We start from the raw sequence: 17,620 nt of genomic DNA, 5'->3' as shown, positions 1-17,620 counted from the left end.
AACTTTTTAAAAATATGATTTAAATAAAAATTAAGAATCAAATATTTAAAAAAACGTATGTAATCTTTTTTTTACACTTTTGAATTTGTTTTGTAACAAAAAGAATATTTTTTAAAATGATGATTTGTATAGGGGGTAAATATTACATGTTTTAATATGATTTTATGGAAAGGGGGGTATAAAAAGTAACAAGAGGGGGTACATTTAGCCTACCCCTATTATAAATAATAATATTAAACGGCAGGATACCGAGTAATGTCCCTGTTGTTTCTGCGAACCAGCGATACTACCGAGTCCGTGGTTTGAAATTCGTGTCGAAGAACTCACATCGAACGTTCATGGTTTGAAATTCGTGTTGAAGAACTCACATCGAACGTTCATGGTTTCTTCGTGTCTTTTTCTTCCGACATCTTTCTTATACCTTTCTACGCTGCCACCAACAGTTCATTAAGTTCTCGTTTGTGTAGGATCAGGTCATCATGGAAATGCTGTGGAACAAGATCTATCTTGAACAACCTACAGTTCAATTGTCTGGTGACTCCAGATATTTGAACCCTCTTTGGGTTTCTGGAAAACAAGATGAACCCTCTCAATCCATCACAACCTGTATGTCTCATTCTTCTTATATTCATTTCTAGCTTCAATACTTCAATTCTCAGTTAGTTATAGTTTTATTAGGATTTAGTTCTATTATAGGTTATGACTGTTTCCTCCATCTAATTACAGCTTTAAGATATGTTTTTCCATTTTCTTTTATATCAGTGGCGAAGCTTGAGATTTCTGACCAAACGTATATACCTAAAAAAAATTATAAAACCGGGGTTGAAAACATATATGCCCTTAAAAATTCTATACGAAAACTACATACCGAAACACTACTGAGCGAAAAGTTCTGGGTTCGGGCGCCCCCGGCCCCTTGTATCCTGCGCCCCTGTTTTATATTATCTACCAGAGTTCAACATGCCACCCAGACACTACCACCAGCTTTTAAGGAGTGACAATACTTTTAAGGAGTGATTGGGATTTTTGCCTAAATAATAAACTAATTTTTTTAAAGGGGCGGCGTTCCCCTAAGCTTGGCTCCTATGCAGTTATATCGGTTATATCGGTCCCTTAGTAAAATATCGGTGTCAAATATCGGTACGATATTATCGGTGATATTGACCGATATATCACCGATATAACTGATATATCACTGAATTATTGGTGTTAAATTGCTATATATATAAAAATTCTTCATTATATTAAAATTACCGATATCCCACCGATATCTCACCGAGATAACCTATATTTCAAATATCGGTCCTTGACCAATATCCGATGTTTTACCGCATTAAATGCATAGCTTGGCTGTAGGTCCGCCCCTGACAACCATTACCCTCGTTTACGTGTTTTGAATATGATCGACGAACTAGTGATGGCAGTGAGGATGAACAATATTTGAATGTTTTATTGTACTTTTAGATGGTGTTTAAGTTAGGTTAATGTTTTATTATAAGTTGACATGTTTTTTGAACCAGTGCTTAAACAAGAGGAGGAGGAGGAGGAGGAGGATAACAAACAAATTAGTGTTACAGTTTGGGTAAAATAAAAAAGACAAACAGAAGCCTTTTAGTCGTTGTCAACTTACGTCAAATTTGAAAACAAAACTACCGTTTTATATAATCCTAGACCATGCATTCTGTTGGCCTCGAAACCTATTTTCTATCTATATTACTAGTAAGTAGTTTTCTCGTACGACATTTTCCTAAAATCTATCTTATCTTTTGGCATTGTTTCCATTTACTTTTACAATATCTATCAGAGTTCCAACTTGCAAATAAAAACCATGTTCCAACTATAGGTTTCGAGCTGCGAACAGAGAGATTTTACTCGTATCATCAGGAAATAACGTATAAGATAAGAGCTGCGTTAAAGATCTTAACATTCCGTGAGCAACATGTTCTTGTTCAGTTTTGGTCGCCTCGTGATGTTGGCAAACACCAACTACTTACAACCATAGATCAACCGTTCGGTCTTGGTGTAGCCAGTGAAGAATTGTGTTCTTATAGAAGGGACTCTGAGCACAAAGCATTTCTTGTGGACAAGGATCATGAAGAAGAAGATGTTAGTCCTCCTGCGCGAGTATTCAGGCGAGGATTGCCAGAGTGGACTTCTGATATAACTGAGTACGAGACAAAAGATTTTCCACAACAAGACTGCGCGATACGTTGCAATCTTCATGGGTACTTGGCTTTGCCAGTGTTCGATTCTACTACAGGGTCATGTGTTGGTGTGCTTGAGATTTTGACCTCCGTCAAGTATATGCATTACGCCTTTGAGGTTCAACAAGTTCACAAAGCACTGCAGGCGGAAAATCTGACAAGCCCACAAGTATTTGATTACCCTACTTTAAAGGTGAGTTGGGTCTTTTAGAGAGTTCTTATTTGAATCCTCTTTTTTTCAGAATTCTTATATCGGGAGTTACTTTTATATGCAGGTTCCCAGTGAACGAAAGCAAACCGAGCGCGATAAAATCTTGGATATTATGAAAGTTGTATGTGACATCCACAGTTTACCGCTTGCTCAGACGTGGACTGTGTCCCCGACCAGCAGTTACGTTTCCCATAATAAAGTTATCGAGAAGACCTGTAGTAGTTTTGACACCAGATGCGTCGGGAAAGTCTGCATGTCTACGGCTGCTTTGCCGTTTCATGTTCGAGACTTGGGCATGTGGCATTTTAGGAAAGCGTGTGGAGAGCAACACTTGGATAAAGCTCGGGGCTTTGTTGGGAAGGCGTTGTTAGACCGTCGTTCATACTATTGTCAAGATGTGACTGAATTAAGTGAAGAAGAGTATCCTTTGGTACACTATGCACGCATGAACGGGTTAACCAGCTGCTTTACAATCTTCTTGCATAGCGTTGAAGGTGATGATGGCGACGACTATGTGCTAGAGTTCTTTCTACAGTTGGGGAATAAAGATAGCACACTACTAGAAAACTAGGTTTTTCCGACCGCGATTTTGGTCGCAAACCAGTCGCAATTGCCCTGTTGCGACCGTTTTCCGACCGGAACTACAATCGGAAAAACGCCCGTCGCAATTGCTCTATTCCGACTAAGTTGCGACTGCTGCTATCTTTTGCGACCCAAGTTTTGCGACTTTAATAATGGTCACAAATATTGCGACTGTTCTTGGTTTTGTGAGACTTTGGTTGCGACGGTCATGATGCGACCGTATTCCGACCGCATGCCTCTTACAAACTGCGATCGTTTTCCGACCGCCTGTTTTTAAAACACTGCGACTATTTTGCAACTGCTTGCCTTTTGAAAAATTGCGACCGTTTTTGCGGTCGCAATTTCTATTTATTTTTTAAAAACTATTTTTATCCATTTTCTATTTTCACCTGCATATAATGTCAATTTTAAATTTTACATATTATCAAATTTTCACAATTATATAAAACATCCCACTTGAAACATCAAATACCAAAGTTATCATAACAAAATACATATTCAAAACAAAGTGTTTATACGTTTTGAAACCTAAGTCGATGATTATACGTTTTGAAACCTAGCTTTTAGCATCGCTTCAATGTTTGCCATCCTTTCATTCATAGCCTCTTTCTCCGCCTTATCTCTCTTTTTCCACCACCAATTCTGCAATAATATTGTTCAACCTTTCTTTTTCTTTCACTGTAACTTGGATAATCACGTTCAACCTTTTGATCTAATAAAACCAATGCAAAGTGAAATATTAATGGCCACGACCCTTTCCGATATTTGTTGTAGTAGATCCCATCATATCTACAATAAAAAGCCAAGTGTAAGATTCAGCAAATATGATTTGTTGATTTTGATTTTTAGGAATTAGTTATTTCTGTTACTCCTTAGGGGTTGTGAGATTCAGATTAATGCAGAGTCAAAATAGTAGAATACCCAATCCAAACAGCGATAAAACAGCTTAACGACGGCTGAATCCGATTGAAAACCTGTTCATTACCAAAAAATCAGAGTAAAGTTAGTACAAAACTACCGAGACATTGCAAAATTTAGGTCTATGTGAGAAAGAAAAGAAAATTAATTAGTACATAACGAAGTAGACGAGATCGAAACCTGCTTATTCTGTTAAATGAAGAATATTTACCTCAAACAGCTTAGTAGCATGTAAATGCGACCGTAAACGTATTCATCAACATATATAGCATGCCTAGTACTGTATGAACAACTTAGAAAACAGATGTACTTTTTAGTTTTAGGGTCAGGGCAAAAGATGCGGGTTAACCATTTAACCGCATCTTTTAGTTTTGTCATCCGCATCATTTGCCCAATTGTGTACTAGTGTAATATGCTAAATTTTGTAAAATCAAAGTAATAATATATTTTTAGTATGAATATATAAACATATATAGCATAATAACAGTGGGAAACAACTTAGTAGCATGTGCACAAAAGTTATTAGTCCAAAAGGAATAAAAATGGGTCTTCTCTGCTATGTACACATGGGTCACTATCATTGCCTAACCCGTACACTTTTCCTTTATTCTTGCCCTCAGCTCGTGACCACAAGTCTTTGTCAAATTTTGAATGTTTATTACGTTCTTTCCCATACTTCTCCTCAAGAAAACCTTCATATTTAACCTAATGAGATAAACACATAATTATATTATACAAATTTCATTAGATCAGGTATAACTTTGCTAGAAAATAATGATCTATTTTAAATTTCTAATGAAACAACTAGACCTGGCAAACGGGTCGGGTCGGATCATGGGTCTAAACGGGTTCGGGTCAAAACGGGTTAACTATAAAAAAGGGTTGGCTTGGTTCGGGTCAAAACGGGTCCGGGTCAGAACGGGTTTCGGGTCGGGTCAGTTTTTTTTCTTTTAACAATATAACTTTGGTACCTCGAATCATTTCATATGATTTATTTTGTAACGCGTGTACAATTAACGTCAATTGTTATTAAAACCAACCATTTGATTTATGAATATGACAATTAATTTATGTTTGAAATTGGTCAACTGGTCATTATATTCGTTGAATTTCCTACATGTATAAGGGAATTTAAAACAAGATGTATATACAAAGTATGAAGTAAGTTCAGGGTTAATTAAACAAGGAAATGATCTAAGAAAGACTTGTCAAACTAATTAACCCGAATACCTGTTTGTAAAATATATGAATCCTAGTGGTTAAATTTCAAACTAACATGATCTTTGCATAAGTGCCATAACACATCTGTAGTTCTTCCCTTGATTGGTTTAGGGAGAAGGGCACTGCAAGTCTACAACCAATCAGTCGCCAGCCACACAAGTCGGTACCTTCGAGTTTCGTTTCGTACTATTATAACAGGTCTTAATACAGTGTCTTATTTTAATGCAATTTTGTGACATTATGTCTGTATCTGCAGCCGCTGCTGCTGCGTTTATGCAGCCACTGCTGCTAGGTTTATACCTTTGGTTCATTGAATTGTAATATATTCTAAATATATACTATAATATGATTTGAAAGTGGTTTTTTTAAATATGATGTTTTAAATGTTTAAAGAACACATGTATAAGCCATCAAAATTGCGTCAAGGTTTTTACAATAGACGGTCTATAATTAAAGTTAACTAAAAAAACCTATTTGCTTTTGGCTCATTTACCATTCTATAACCGGTGTGTGTGTATATATATAGAGAGAGAGAGCGCAAATCTCCACGCATATGCAGCCGCACATTGCGTTTCGGTAGCCGCATGCTTCGTTTCTGAAGCCGCGCGCTGCAGCGTTACGGCAACCGCGCCCATTGCGTTTGGCCGCTGTGTTTCTGCAGCCGTGCTCTGCATTTCGGCAGCCGCACGCTGTGGCAATAACACACACTATCCATAAGTAGTTTCGACCCGAACCAAAACAACCCCTTTTTAATTGACCCGTTTTGATCCGAACCTGTTTTGACCCATGACCCAACCCGACCCGTTTGCCAGGTCTACTTGAAACTGGCACTCTATTGCTAGCAATAATATAACAAATTTTATGAACGAGTGTATTTAGATTGACCCGACCAGTTTTGCTAGAACAAGGGACATACCACCATGCAGATTTCATTTTTCTCTTCACCGTTGACTTCCACTGTGTTGTTGATGACTAGATTCATGAACTGGTCAAACCCACGAAGAGTCCCCATCACTGTCCGATTCGCATTCAGCTTGACTAAAATAAAAGATCAAGGAACATGGATAATTAGTAAAAATGTTGATTAATATTAAATATTGTGTACGGTTATTAAAGCTAACTATAGAAAATTACAAATACATATATATAAAGATTAAATATATACCACTTTGGAATCAGCTAAAGAATTTAGACCTGGCTAAAATGTGTAAGTTTTCTTAAAAAAAAACAAGATCAACTAGATCCAATAACACTTCTTAAACCGTTGATCTTAACTCTATTGTGCCATATGAGTACCATAGGTTATATGAACTATTAGAAGAACAAGGTATGGTCATATAGATTCGAACCAAACGCATTATACGACTTCCAGCAGTGGCGGAACTAGCCTATTAAGTCAGGGGTATCCCAATTTTTTTACCGTCCAATCATACAATATTAAAAAAAACGACAATAAATAAATAAAGTAAAACATATACCTACCTATGTGTTCCCGTTTCAACCATAAGACGCGCAAAAGCACTTATTTCCATTCATCTTCCCTACTCCCTAATTTAACAACAAAAATAAAGTCTTAATTATGAAAGATCATCATAAAAGAAATCAAACTATAAGTCTAAAACTAAAACAACATATCTATTATCTAATCTATACAACTTACAAGTCCACCTAACACCAAGTTTGACAATGTTATAACTTATATAGCTTGCTGGGAAAATAAAATAAATAGAGAGAGAAAGAAAAAAAACAACTGTTGCATAAATTGAGCAACAGCAGAAGCCAGAAGGTGTGGTTATACACTTATACTCTTTTTTTCTCATTCCATTCGATTGAAGAATAACAATACAATATAATATGAATCATCATAAAAGATTCAGAGGACAATAAAACTCACACAATATCAAATCGCCTGAAGCCCTGCTGAGTGCCGAACCGCTGATCAGATTGCCGCCTGCCGGACCGGCATCGCTGATTCGCTGATCAGATTGCCAACTATGTGAGGCTGCAGATTCTGCGCCTGTGTTGTTGCTGTTGTTGTGCGACCGACGTTTGTTTTCGCATTCACAATATCAAATATCGTTCTACATTGGTTCCGCCTTCCAGCACAACTACATCAATGAAAGGTAAAGTAGCCAAATATCAAACTACATTTGTTCTGAACGCAATCTCAAGTACACAACTAAAACATTTCCATCACCAACTCTAAAGTGTATGACACGTATTCTTTTTAGACTTATATATATTAGTTAATATCCAGCAGAGCTCGAGCCAAGCTTCGGCTCATTTAAGGTATTGTAGACATTATACAAGCTTGAGCCGTGCTTTGGCTTGTTTAAGGTTTTTCTCAAATTAGCTCGAGCCGAGCTCAAGCATCAAATTATGTATACGAGCTCGAGCTCATAAACATAGGCTCGAGTCAAGCAGAGCTCGAGCTAGAGTAGTGTACGGCTCAAGGTCAGGTTCTTTTGCACCCCTAAATCCAACCGCACCCCATGAAACCACCAAATATCATTGCTTCCTCCTATCAATTACTCCTCAATTAAACCATACTTAAAATCTTTTTCCAACCAAATCACTGATACCTGACATATAACAACCCTAACAATTAAACCATACTTAAAATCTTTTTCCAACCAAATCACTGATACCTAAACCGTTTAGATCGAGTTATGAACAAACATGAAGTCATGAAGAAAACAGTGATTTAGGTCTACTACTGTCTACATATCGTAAGATGTAGTAATTACGAGTAGAAAATTGGAAGAAATTAGGGCAAAATTAGGGAGAATAAGAGACCACACCTTGCCCTCTGCCGCCTCCTGCCACTAAACCACGACATCTGCCGGCATCTGCTGTACTACGTGCCATGATACTACAAAAAATATATCTTAAATACCTCAGATCCGTGAAACGGCACATAGCAGAAGTACACTTCAAAACTAGAATCAAATTAACAACAATAACCTTCAAATACCTCAAATCCGTGAAACGACATGAAATCGAGAACAACTTCGATTACCAGCAAAAGTTTAACAGAAATTGGTTAGAGGAACGATTAAGGAGTCGTCGATCTAGGTTTTATGCAGAACAATTGGTGAATCTTCGGTGATGTGGAGGAACGATTGGGGAATCATCGGTGAATCTTCGTCGATCTAGGGCTGACATCGTGAATTGGCAGAGTCAGTTTTAGGTTTTGAGAGAGAGAGAGAGAGAGAGAGAGATTGGGGGAATTAGGAGCGGGATACGAAAATTTTAAAGGGATTATTTATATTTTAAAGAGATTGGGGGAATTAGGCCCATAACAAAGTCTTATACTTAATATAATGAGGATATAAGTAGTATGCGAATAAAAATACACAGTTGATAGTTGTTTATAATATGGATTTTATATGGTATAATTAAGCTCAAAATAAATATAAAGTAAATAGGATGCTAAACTTGGGATTTTAGAAGGCGGGAAACGGCCCAAGGGACGGGTTTATACGAAGAAGATGGAAGGGAGGAATCGGGTGGCGGCTGCGGATTTGTGTGGGAGTGTGTCGACGGGTATGCATGGGAACCCGCTTGGGATTTTGGCGTGACAACTTTCGTATCCGCTGCATAAGATACGGGACAAGTGTCTGCTTTATAGGTCGGATGGTCGGTTGGTTGGTTGAGACGTTTTGGCAGGTAGATGGTTCACCGACGAATCCGGAGGAAATGAGTTTGTTTAACACGGGTTTACTCTCGAGGCTTTCGTTAGCATAAAACTATTGTTATGAAAATCTTTATATTTTGTAAATTTCTCATTGAATAATCAACTAGAAGCAGTTAACATTTCAGTAAACATATACAACTTTTTAATCAGGATAAAAGGTTTATACGGATTACTAAATGAACAATGTCCAATCCCAACCAGGTGCTAATTGCTTCAAACTCATGAGCAAAATAAGATAATTAAGACATGTCAGATAGCATTTAACAAACACTACAGAATCAATAACTCGTATTTGCGACCGCTTTAGACGGTCGCAACTTTTTCTTTTATATATATATCTCGTATTTGCGACCTCTTTATGCAGTCGCAACTTTTCCTTTTCTCGTATCTGCGACCATTTTCTGACACTATTCAACTAATTTGCGACTGCGAATACGAGGTCACAAAACTTGCTACCGTTTTGCGACCGAATCTAGATTGGTCTTTAATTGTGCGACTATTTTGATTTTGGTCACAAACCAGTTGCTAATTTTGCGTCCGCCTTATATTGGTCGCAACATTTGGTCGCAATTGCTTAGTTTTCTAGTAGTGGCAGACACGTTGTGAACTTGGTGCAAACGTTGAAGCAGCGCGTTGAAGTCGCTTCGGGATTTGAGTTGGGTGAGATATTATTACCTGTAGAAGTTACTGAACCACCTAGGGATGTTAGTTGTCTGTCTTTAAATACAAATCCTCATATTATTCCAATATCCTCAACCACATCGGCAAACGCCTTGACACCTGAGACAGATTCATCAGATTCGGAGTCATTGTCTGCAAATGTCCCAAGCCAACGGTCACCCAAACATATTTACCCCAATAAACAGGAATGTATTATCACTGACAATGTAAGTATGCAGAAGACGAAACAGAGCAGAAAACGTAAGATAGACTCGCTGACAATGGAGACAGTCGAGCAACATATTGGAAAACCACTAGGCCAAACCGCCGAAATTCTTGGTGGTAAGCACTCTTAGTTGTTTATGGTTGTTCGTACATTTTTTTTTTTTTGTATTTCAATTAACATACTCATTAACTTTGGTCCGGTTTACTCTTTTTCAGTTAGTAGGTCTACGTTGAAGCGCTTTTGTCGGGAGCATGGGATATCCAGTTGGCCCGTGCCAAAGCATAGCAAAAGAAGCGATTTAGTTCCTGACCCGAATCTGTCACAAGAATTATGGTTAGAGAAACAATTGCAACAGTCTTCAACGCGGAGTGTGAACCATATTTCAGAAACGGGGTTGTTGACGGTGAAGGCGAGTTTTAAAGGTGATATGATAAAGTTCCCATTTTGTGTTTCATCCGGGTTGGTGGAACTGGAAAAGGAAGTGGCAGAAAGGGTGGATGCAAAGGGTCAAAGGCTTAGTATAAAATACGAGGACGAAGAGAAAGATCTGGTGCTCATTACCTGCGACACTGACTTGGAGTTTTTGGCTAGTAAGACCGCGATCAAATTATTCGTCCACCTGGCTGATGATAATCGATTAGCATTTAAAAGATCACAAAGTGAGTAAAGTAGATCGGTCCAGTGCACGGCTCCACAACTGGATTGGGTAAATCATAGCTTGCGCTGGGCTGGATTCAAGAGTGTATGACAAAAGCCGGTGGAAGCAAGATTCAAACCTGAGACCTTTGCTAGAGGGAATCAGATGCATACCACTCCACCATCCTTATTGTTGTTTTTATAGTATGAAGTGAAAGAAGAGTGTTTTTAATATGAAGTCAAAGAAGAAAGTAGGTCCTCAATGTTTTATTTGTAACATGGAAGTCATATAAGAAAGTAAATACGAATCTCAAAAGGTGATTTTATTAACAAAGAGAAGATAAATGATATTTATTGTTTGTCCAACATGATTATTAATCGGTCTTCGGATTTTGTTCGTCATATCCCATTAGATGAATAGATGATCTTATGAATCATTAACTTCTCTTTTAAGGAGTTTCTTTCTTATTTGCTTGAAACCAAATGTGATACTCTTACATGTCTTGCCTTATTGTAATGGTATTCCATTAGCTCATCATTTCTCAAGTGGATCAAGCATTTCTTGATAGCGTCTTTAAATTGCATGGCTCTTCAATGACCAAAGTCTCAGACAGAGATGCTATTTTTTAAAGCAATTTCTGGAAAGAATTCATACAACTTCAGGGGGTGCAGCTAGCTTGTTTTACTTCGTACCATCCTCAAAGTGATGGACAAACTGAAGTTCTGAAACGCTGCCTTGAAACTTACTTAAGGTGTAAATGTATGCAGACCCCTACTAAGTGGTTAAAATGGTTGAACTTGGCTGAATGGTGGTATAAGACTAGTGGGTATGGGGGCCGGCTGAGGCCCGGCGCCGGTCCCCCACACCACCCCCCATAGGGTCGGCTCGGCAAGTTCGACTCCCACCAGCCGGTGTAGCCGTGCCTCTCTCCTCTCTCTTAACACACACACATCTATACATACATACATATATATAAAGGGGTTCATCCCCCACCCCCTAGGTCCATCCCCTCCAAGCCGAGCCTACGTGGCGCTGACGTGGCGGCCCATCCCCTTGGGCATGAGGCTCTCCATACCCACTAGTCTAATACTACCTATCATTCTGCCATCAAGGTCAGTCCTTTTGAAGCATTATATGGTTTTCCTCCGCTTTTTCATTTCCCTACATTTTATATGATACTGCTGCCGAGGTTGTGGAAGTCTTACATAGGGACAAAGAGACCATGATAGTTCATCTAAAGCAAACTTTGGCGCAAGCTCGAAATCGAATGAAACAATATGCTGACAACCATAGAAGTGAAAATCTTTACAGTTGGTGATTGCGTTTATCTAAAGGTCTAAGACTGCAGCCTTATGTGCAGTCTTCAATTGGGGGTCCCAAGTATTCAAAGCTTTGTCCAAAGTATTTTAGACCCTATTTGATCTTTAGAAAAGATTGGAAAAGTTGCCTATAAAGTGGACCTATGATCGATGCATTTTAGGTGTACACTATTGTATAAGAACTATTCGGTGACACAAAGAGTGATGGGAGAGTCGTGGGAGTGACGTAGGGATCGCCGAGGGGGTATCAAAATGGCATAGATTATTGAGATGCAAAACCTTATTAATGGTGTTTTGTTTTCGAACGGTAATGATTGGTGGGCTTGGTCTCTGCTGGGGATAGCGGGGTTAGGCTGGAGGGTGTGGGGGCTTCATCGCCGCCACGTCATCATGTATAGCGTCCATATGGGCTCCATCACCACACCCTCCAAGTGAAGAGGAGGGCGCCATTGATGGGGCTCCATCATGGTAAAGCCCTTTAACGCCAAAGTTTAAGCATTCAGGTGGGGCCCACTAGTTTTAAACCAATCAAATGTTTTTTTTATTTATTATTTTGTTTAATAGGGGCTCCATAGGTAAGGTGGATCTTAGGTGGACTTGATAAAGCCCCATAGGGCTCCAACCACACCTCATAGCCTTAGGGAGTGTATCGATGAATTTATGCTTCCTAGTGCTTCGAGGAAAACTAATTGGTTTTCTTATCTGTCTCGGAAAATAAATATTTGTGGGTGGGAAAACGTCTGCCAACTCGGATGAATCTAGCTACTAAAGGGATTGATATTCCGTCTACTATATGCCGATTAATGGATTGGAATCCGCCTTTCATGTTTTTGGTGAGTGTGCCTCGGTTAAGAAGATTTGGAATTTGGTTGAATGGTGGTTAGAAGTGAAGTTGTCGGTCTTGCGCTTCTCTTCTGATCTCTTGGAGTGGATTAAGTGTGCCAAAGAAAAAAATAGTGGTCACGGTAAAATGATACAATTCTTGAAGAAATGCTCTAAGTTTGCGGTGTTGTTTGATGAGGTCACTCCAGAGCTTTAGATATTTAGATATGGCTTTTACTGTGAACCACTCAAGCTTTATCACCTATGGAACTCTGAAATTATTTCTTTTTATCTGAACCGGTCCAGTATGCTGTAAACTGAACCCTTTACTTATTATCAACTAATGGGATTTTGGACTCACTTGAGAGTAAATGAGTCTGTACTCTGTGTAGTGAACAACTATGGGGACATGGGGCACGCCTCTTCCAACATGTTTATAGTTAAAAAAAGTACCTTTGGTTAACAAATTTTAAATTCTTTTATACATATACTAGGTTATAACCCCGTGTAATACACTGGGTTGAATAAATAAATTTTATATAGTAAATAATAAAACAATATATCTTTAGAACCTCATTTATTGTACGGGTTGAATAAATATAATTTATATATTAAATAATAAAAAGTGATATATATAAGAACCATATATTGTACGGGTTGAATAAATGTAATTTTATATACCAAATAAAAAAGTTATATCTTTAAAACCACGTGTATTACACGGGTTGAATAAATGTAATATTGTTTACCAAATAATAAAATGATACATCTTTAAAAATATGCGCATTACACGTTTTGAATAAATGTAATTTTCTATACTAAATAATCAAAAAATATATATCCTTAAAAAAACCCCGTGTATTGTACGAATTAAATAAATCTAATTTTATATATCAAATAATAAAAAGTTATATCTTAAAAAACATCATATATTACATGGGTCGAGTAAATGTAATTTTGTATAGTGAAAATAAAAATATTTAATATATTAATACAAAGTTTGGTTTTCGTGATAAAAATAGATTATTCTGTTGTTGCAAAATTTGTTAACGAAGTCTCAATAAATTTAACCATTTATTTAAAACTCCGTAAATGTATAAACGATAAATAATATTACTTAATTTTATTTTAAGTTTCGTAAAATATATTTGATTTGGAGGTCGCCAATTCGAAACCGAGCCGAACCCAACTTTGATCATTATGAAGGAGGGGCTATATTTACTCGATTGATGGCAACCCAGAATGCTTATCCGGTGATTTAGTTACCCGTTAAAAAAATCATGCAAAACCAAAATTCTTTATTTAATCATGCAAATGGGCTGAAGCCCAACTTCTGGTAGTTCCACTTGATAGGCAAGCCAATAGAACTTGATGCGGCAAATGATTCAATATAATTATTTAAATAATAATATTATAAATGAGAAGGAGATTAAATTAAATAATAATTATCAATAAGATATTAATTAAACTAATAATATTTAGTAGGAGGGTTATCTATAATATGAGATATTAAACTAAATAATATTTAGTAGGAGAATTATCTATAATTAATTAGAAGAAATTAAACTAAAATAATAATTATCTATAAGAGATGGCCTAATATGATGACAAGTGTCCCTAAAGTGGTTTCTTTTATTATATAGTATAGATGCTATGCAGTAATATTAATAACAGAATAACATTATATCAGTTATAGTTCGGTGAACTTTATATTTTTGTAATCTTTAATAGAAAATATTTTTATAATCTTTAATAAAAACGTAGAGATAAATGCAATATTAATAACAGAATAACATTATATCAGTTATAGTTCGGTGAACTTTATATTTTTAATAAAAATGTAGAGATAAGCATTTATAAAAATATGAACTTTTTTCCCCTTAAATTTTATAAAATCTAAATCTTATTCTTGTTTTTTGCACGTTTTATAAAATTTCGAATATATGGTTGCGATATGTTTGTTTTTAGAGTAAAAAGTCATTTTAGTCCCTGAGGTTTGGATCATTTTGTCACTTTAGTCTAAAAGTTTCATTTATCGCATGTGGGTTCAAAAAGTTTTTGACATTGTCGTTTTAGTCCAACTAACTTAACCCCGTCTTTTGTTTTTGTTAAATGAGGGACAAAGGTGTCTTTTGAGTTTATTAAGACAGAAAAATTTAAATATTAAAATAAAACTAAAAATAATGAAATCTATACATATAATAAAGTAAACCAATGTGTGACACGTGTCATTCATTAGATGCACCTATTTTTGGGTTTTCCCGCCTTTCTTTCATATTTATTTTCTAATAATTTATCTTCTAACTTGTAGATAATATTAAATAGAAAAATGTTTATCTGATAATTATAACCCTTTTTGTGACAACTCGTTTCCAAACCGATCTTTGTACTTTGATGTAACGTAGGTGTACGATGCGTGACTGTTATGAAAGTGAATTTTATGTGAATGATGTGTTATATATGTTATATGAACTTTGTGAATAATAAATGTCATGTGCTATATGTGTTACGCGTATATATGATAATCACAACCCGAACCGCACAACACCGCTCAATCGCACAAAGCCCACTTGGGCCACACCTTGTACGCGGACCCATAGGGCACCCGAGTTGGGTTCGGCCCACTTGTTTTGTACGCAAACAAACACCCACCTAGGGGTTGTTCTCTCATTTGGTTACAATTCTCTTAACACACCCCAAAACCCTAGACTTTCTCTCTCTCTCGCAAACCCGACGGCACAAGGCACAAGGCAATCGGCGATCATCTTCTAGTTCGGGTCACCCTTTTTCTACACTCAATCGGTTAGTGTATTGCTAATTGTTTCATGATTTCTGTTGCGTTTTTGTGTGTTACATGATATTGTAATTCTCATGATCGGTATGATGGTTGGGATGGTATGATAAACAATTATGGTTATATGATAACATGCTATGAATCGAATTGAATGATACTAGGTGTTAATCGGCTGTGATTTGATAAATGATGATATAATTGTTATGTAATCGGCTCTTATGTGTAAGTGTTAATGTTCATATGAATCGGATAGTTTAGAAGTTATAAGATATGTTTATGAAAATCGTTATGTTACTGTTCGTATGTTTAGTTAGGGTTCATATGAATTCGTAATAGATTTGCTTGTTTGATCGAATAACACATGGATGGAAACTGTTAGTGATTGATTGATTTCAAATATGGAAACCGTAGAATTAGTTACAAGATAAATGATATGTAACGGATTGGCATGATTCTTGGAATTAGTTAATTGATCACACAAGACCCTTAGTCGCACAAGGGGCCTCCTCGCACAAGAGGACCCGAGCGTACAAGCAGTCCTCAGTCGCACAAGCTGCTATATGTTGGGCCGAACGTGCATGTTGGACTGGGCTGGTACGGATCGCACAAGGCGACTGGGCCGTACAAGCCCACATTGATCGCACAAGAGTTGTCCGGTCGCACAAGACGAACTGGACCACTCCGGATTGTTGTTTACTTGTTAATTGGGCTATATATTGTTCTGTTGGGCTTCTAAGCTGTGGGCCGGGTAGCTAAAACATCGCACAACCCAAGCTGATCGCACAAATCAGCTTGGATCGCACAAGACTGTTATGTTGTTTAATTGTTTTGGGCCGAGTATGTTAGTGGAATGCTCATGTGTATGGGCCGGGGTATTGGATCGCACAACATGTTGGGCCAAATATTATTAGGCTTCTTGATATTACTTGACTGCCAAGATGTTGCCATGATCAATACGTGTTAGTAACGTGTTAACTTGTATGTTTTATACGTGCTTTACGTGAAGTCAAAACCTGACTTGTGTGGTAACCCTGTTAGGACGTGGTTGACCACCCTTAGTTCAAGAACCCCCTCTTTTTGTGTATCTGCCGAGCAAACCAAGGTGAGTTCACACAGCCAAGGCATGGGATTCCCGGGTTGGGAATTGGGTTGGAATGTTTGATATGGAATGATTACTCGTACTTACGCAATCACTAGACTATAGACCATCGTCCTCAGGATAGTCAGGACACTTACGTAAAACCTACGTAAACTAGTATCTACCATTGTCTCCCGGGTCGGGAGGACACTTACGTAAATCCTGCGTAACCTAATACCCACTACTGTCTTCCGGGTCGGAAGGACACTTACGTAAATCCTGCGTAAACCCCACACGTACCACTGTCCTCGGGGAAGGGCACTCACGTAAATCCTGCGTGACCTTGTACGTATTCCTGTTCTCGGATTAAGAAGAACACATGGTTGCAAATAGTCTAGTAAGTACCATAATGGGAATCCCCCATTATAGAGAATAAATGTGAGAATCCCTCACCAGTAGTATATACTTGCATGGGAAGCCCCCTACTAGATGAACTTATGCATACTGTTATGAACTTACTTTCTGTGAACTCGCTCAACTAGTTGTTGACTATCTGCTGCATGCCTTGCAGGACCTTAGGTACTTAAGGAGCTTGCACAAGGAGGAGCGGGTCGTTGTGGACAAGGATTATTCGCATTCCACGTTCTGGTCAAGAACCTCTCGAAGTCCAAGGCGACAAGAGTGGTGCAGTGGTTGGCATCATCTCTTTCTTGAAGGCTCAGAAGTGTCTGCGGAAGGGTCACACCTCAATCTTGGCACTCGTTTCAGACGCGTCAGTGAAGGAAAAGAAACTGGAGGATATTCCAGTAGTACGCGACTACCCACAGGTGTTTCCTGAAGACTTACCTGGCTTACCGCCTCACCGTCAGGTCGAATTTCAAATCGAGCTCGCTTCAGGAGCAGCACCCATAGCTCGCGCACCATATCGTCTAGCTCCATCAGAATTGGAGGAATTGTCAAAGCAGCTACAAGAACTCTTGGAAAAGGGCTTCATTCGTCCAAGCTCTTCGCCTTGGGGAGCTCCAGTACTATTCGTGAAAAAGAAAGACGGTACGTTCAGAATGTGCATAGACTACCGTGAACTCAACAAGGTGACGGTGAAGAACCGCTATCCTCTTCCACGCATAGACGACTTATTCGACCAGCTGCAAGGGTCGTGTTACTACTCCAAGATAGACCTACGGTCAGGGTATCATCAGCTGAGAGTCCGGGATGAGGACGTCTCCAAGACCGCATTCAGAACTCGCTACG

At 38.0% G+C, this 17,620-nt stretch overlaps 2 protein-coding genes across 7 annotated transcripts; one reads left to right on the top strand and one right to left on the bottom strand.

Annotated features, from left to right (window-relative positions):
* The first annotated feature begins 278 nt into the window (after window positions 1-278).
* LOC110944540 (protein NLP2) lies at window positions 279-10,721 on the top strand. Its single transcript, XM_035974072.1, has 6 exons — window positions 279-382; window positions 468-606; window positions 1,844-2,397; window positions 2,480-2,983; window positions 9,412-9,835; window positions 9,935-10,721. The coding sequence occupies exons 1-6, from the start codon at window positions 380-382 to the stop codon at window positions 10,384-10,386; spliced, it is 2,076 nt and encodes a 691-aa protein (XP_035829965.1). The 5' UTR covers window positions 279-379; the 3' UTR covers window positions 10,387-10,721.
* On the bottom strand, window positions 3,399-8,400 carry LOC110865025. Of its 6 annotated transcripts, XR_004860329.1 has the most exons (8): window positions 8,111-8,399; window positions 7,938-8,008; window positions 7,031-7,244; window positions 6,619-6,684; window positions 6,053-6,174; window positions 5,702-5,825; window positions 3,919-3,971; window positions 3,399-3,786 (listed from the first exon to the last, which is right to left on the bottom strand). XR_004860329.1 is itself a non-coding variant. In XM_022114213.2 (6 exons), the coding sequence occupies exons 4-6, from the start codon at window positions 6,146-6,148 to the stop codon at window positions 3,594-3,596; spliced, it is 342 nt and encodes a 113-aa protein (XP_021969905.1). In that variant the 5' UTR covers window positions 6,149-6,174; window positions 7,031-7,244; window positions 7,938-8,008; window positions 8,111-8,399; the 3' UTR covers window positions 3,399-3,593. The 6 variants fall into 6 exon arrangements, 1 of the variants encoding a protein (XP_021969905.1); XR_002550308.2 differs by lacking the exon at window positions 5,702-5,825 and having other exon boundaries at window positions 3,919-4,620; window positions 8,111-8,400; XR_004860331.1 differs by lacking the exon at window positions 6,619-6,684.
* Window positions 10,722-17,620: the final 6,899 nt, after the last annotated feature.

The sequence above is a fragment of the Helianthus annuus genome, chromosome 6 (assembly GCF_002127325.2).
Source record: "Helianthus annuus cultivar XRQ/B chromosome 6, HanXRQr2.0-SUNRISE, whole genome shotgun sequence".
Taxonomy (NCBI): Eukaryota; Viridiplantae; Streptophyta; class Magnoliopsida; order Asterales; family Asteraceae; genus Helianthus; species Helianthus annuus.
The sequence above is the reverse complement of the archived record's forward strand: the minus strand, read 5'-3'. Positions and strand labels throughout refer to the sequence as shown.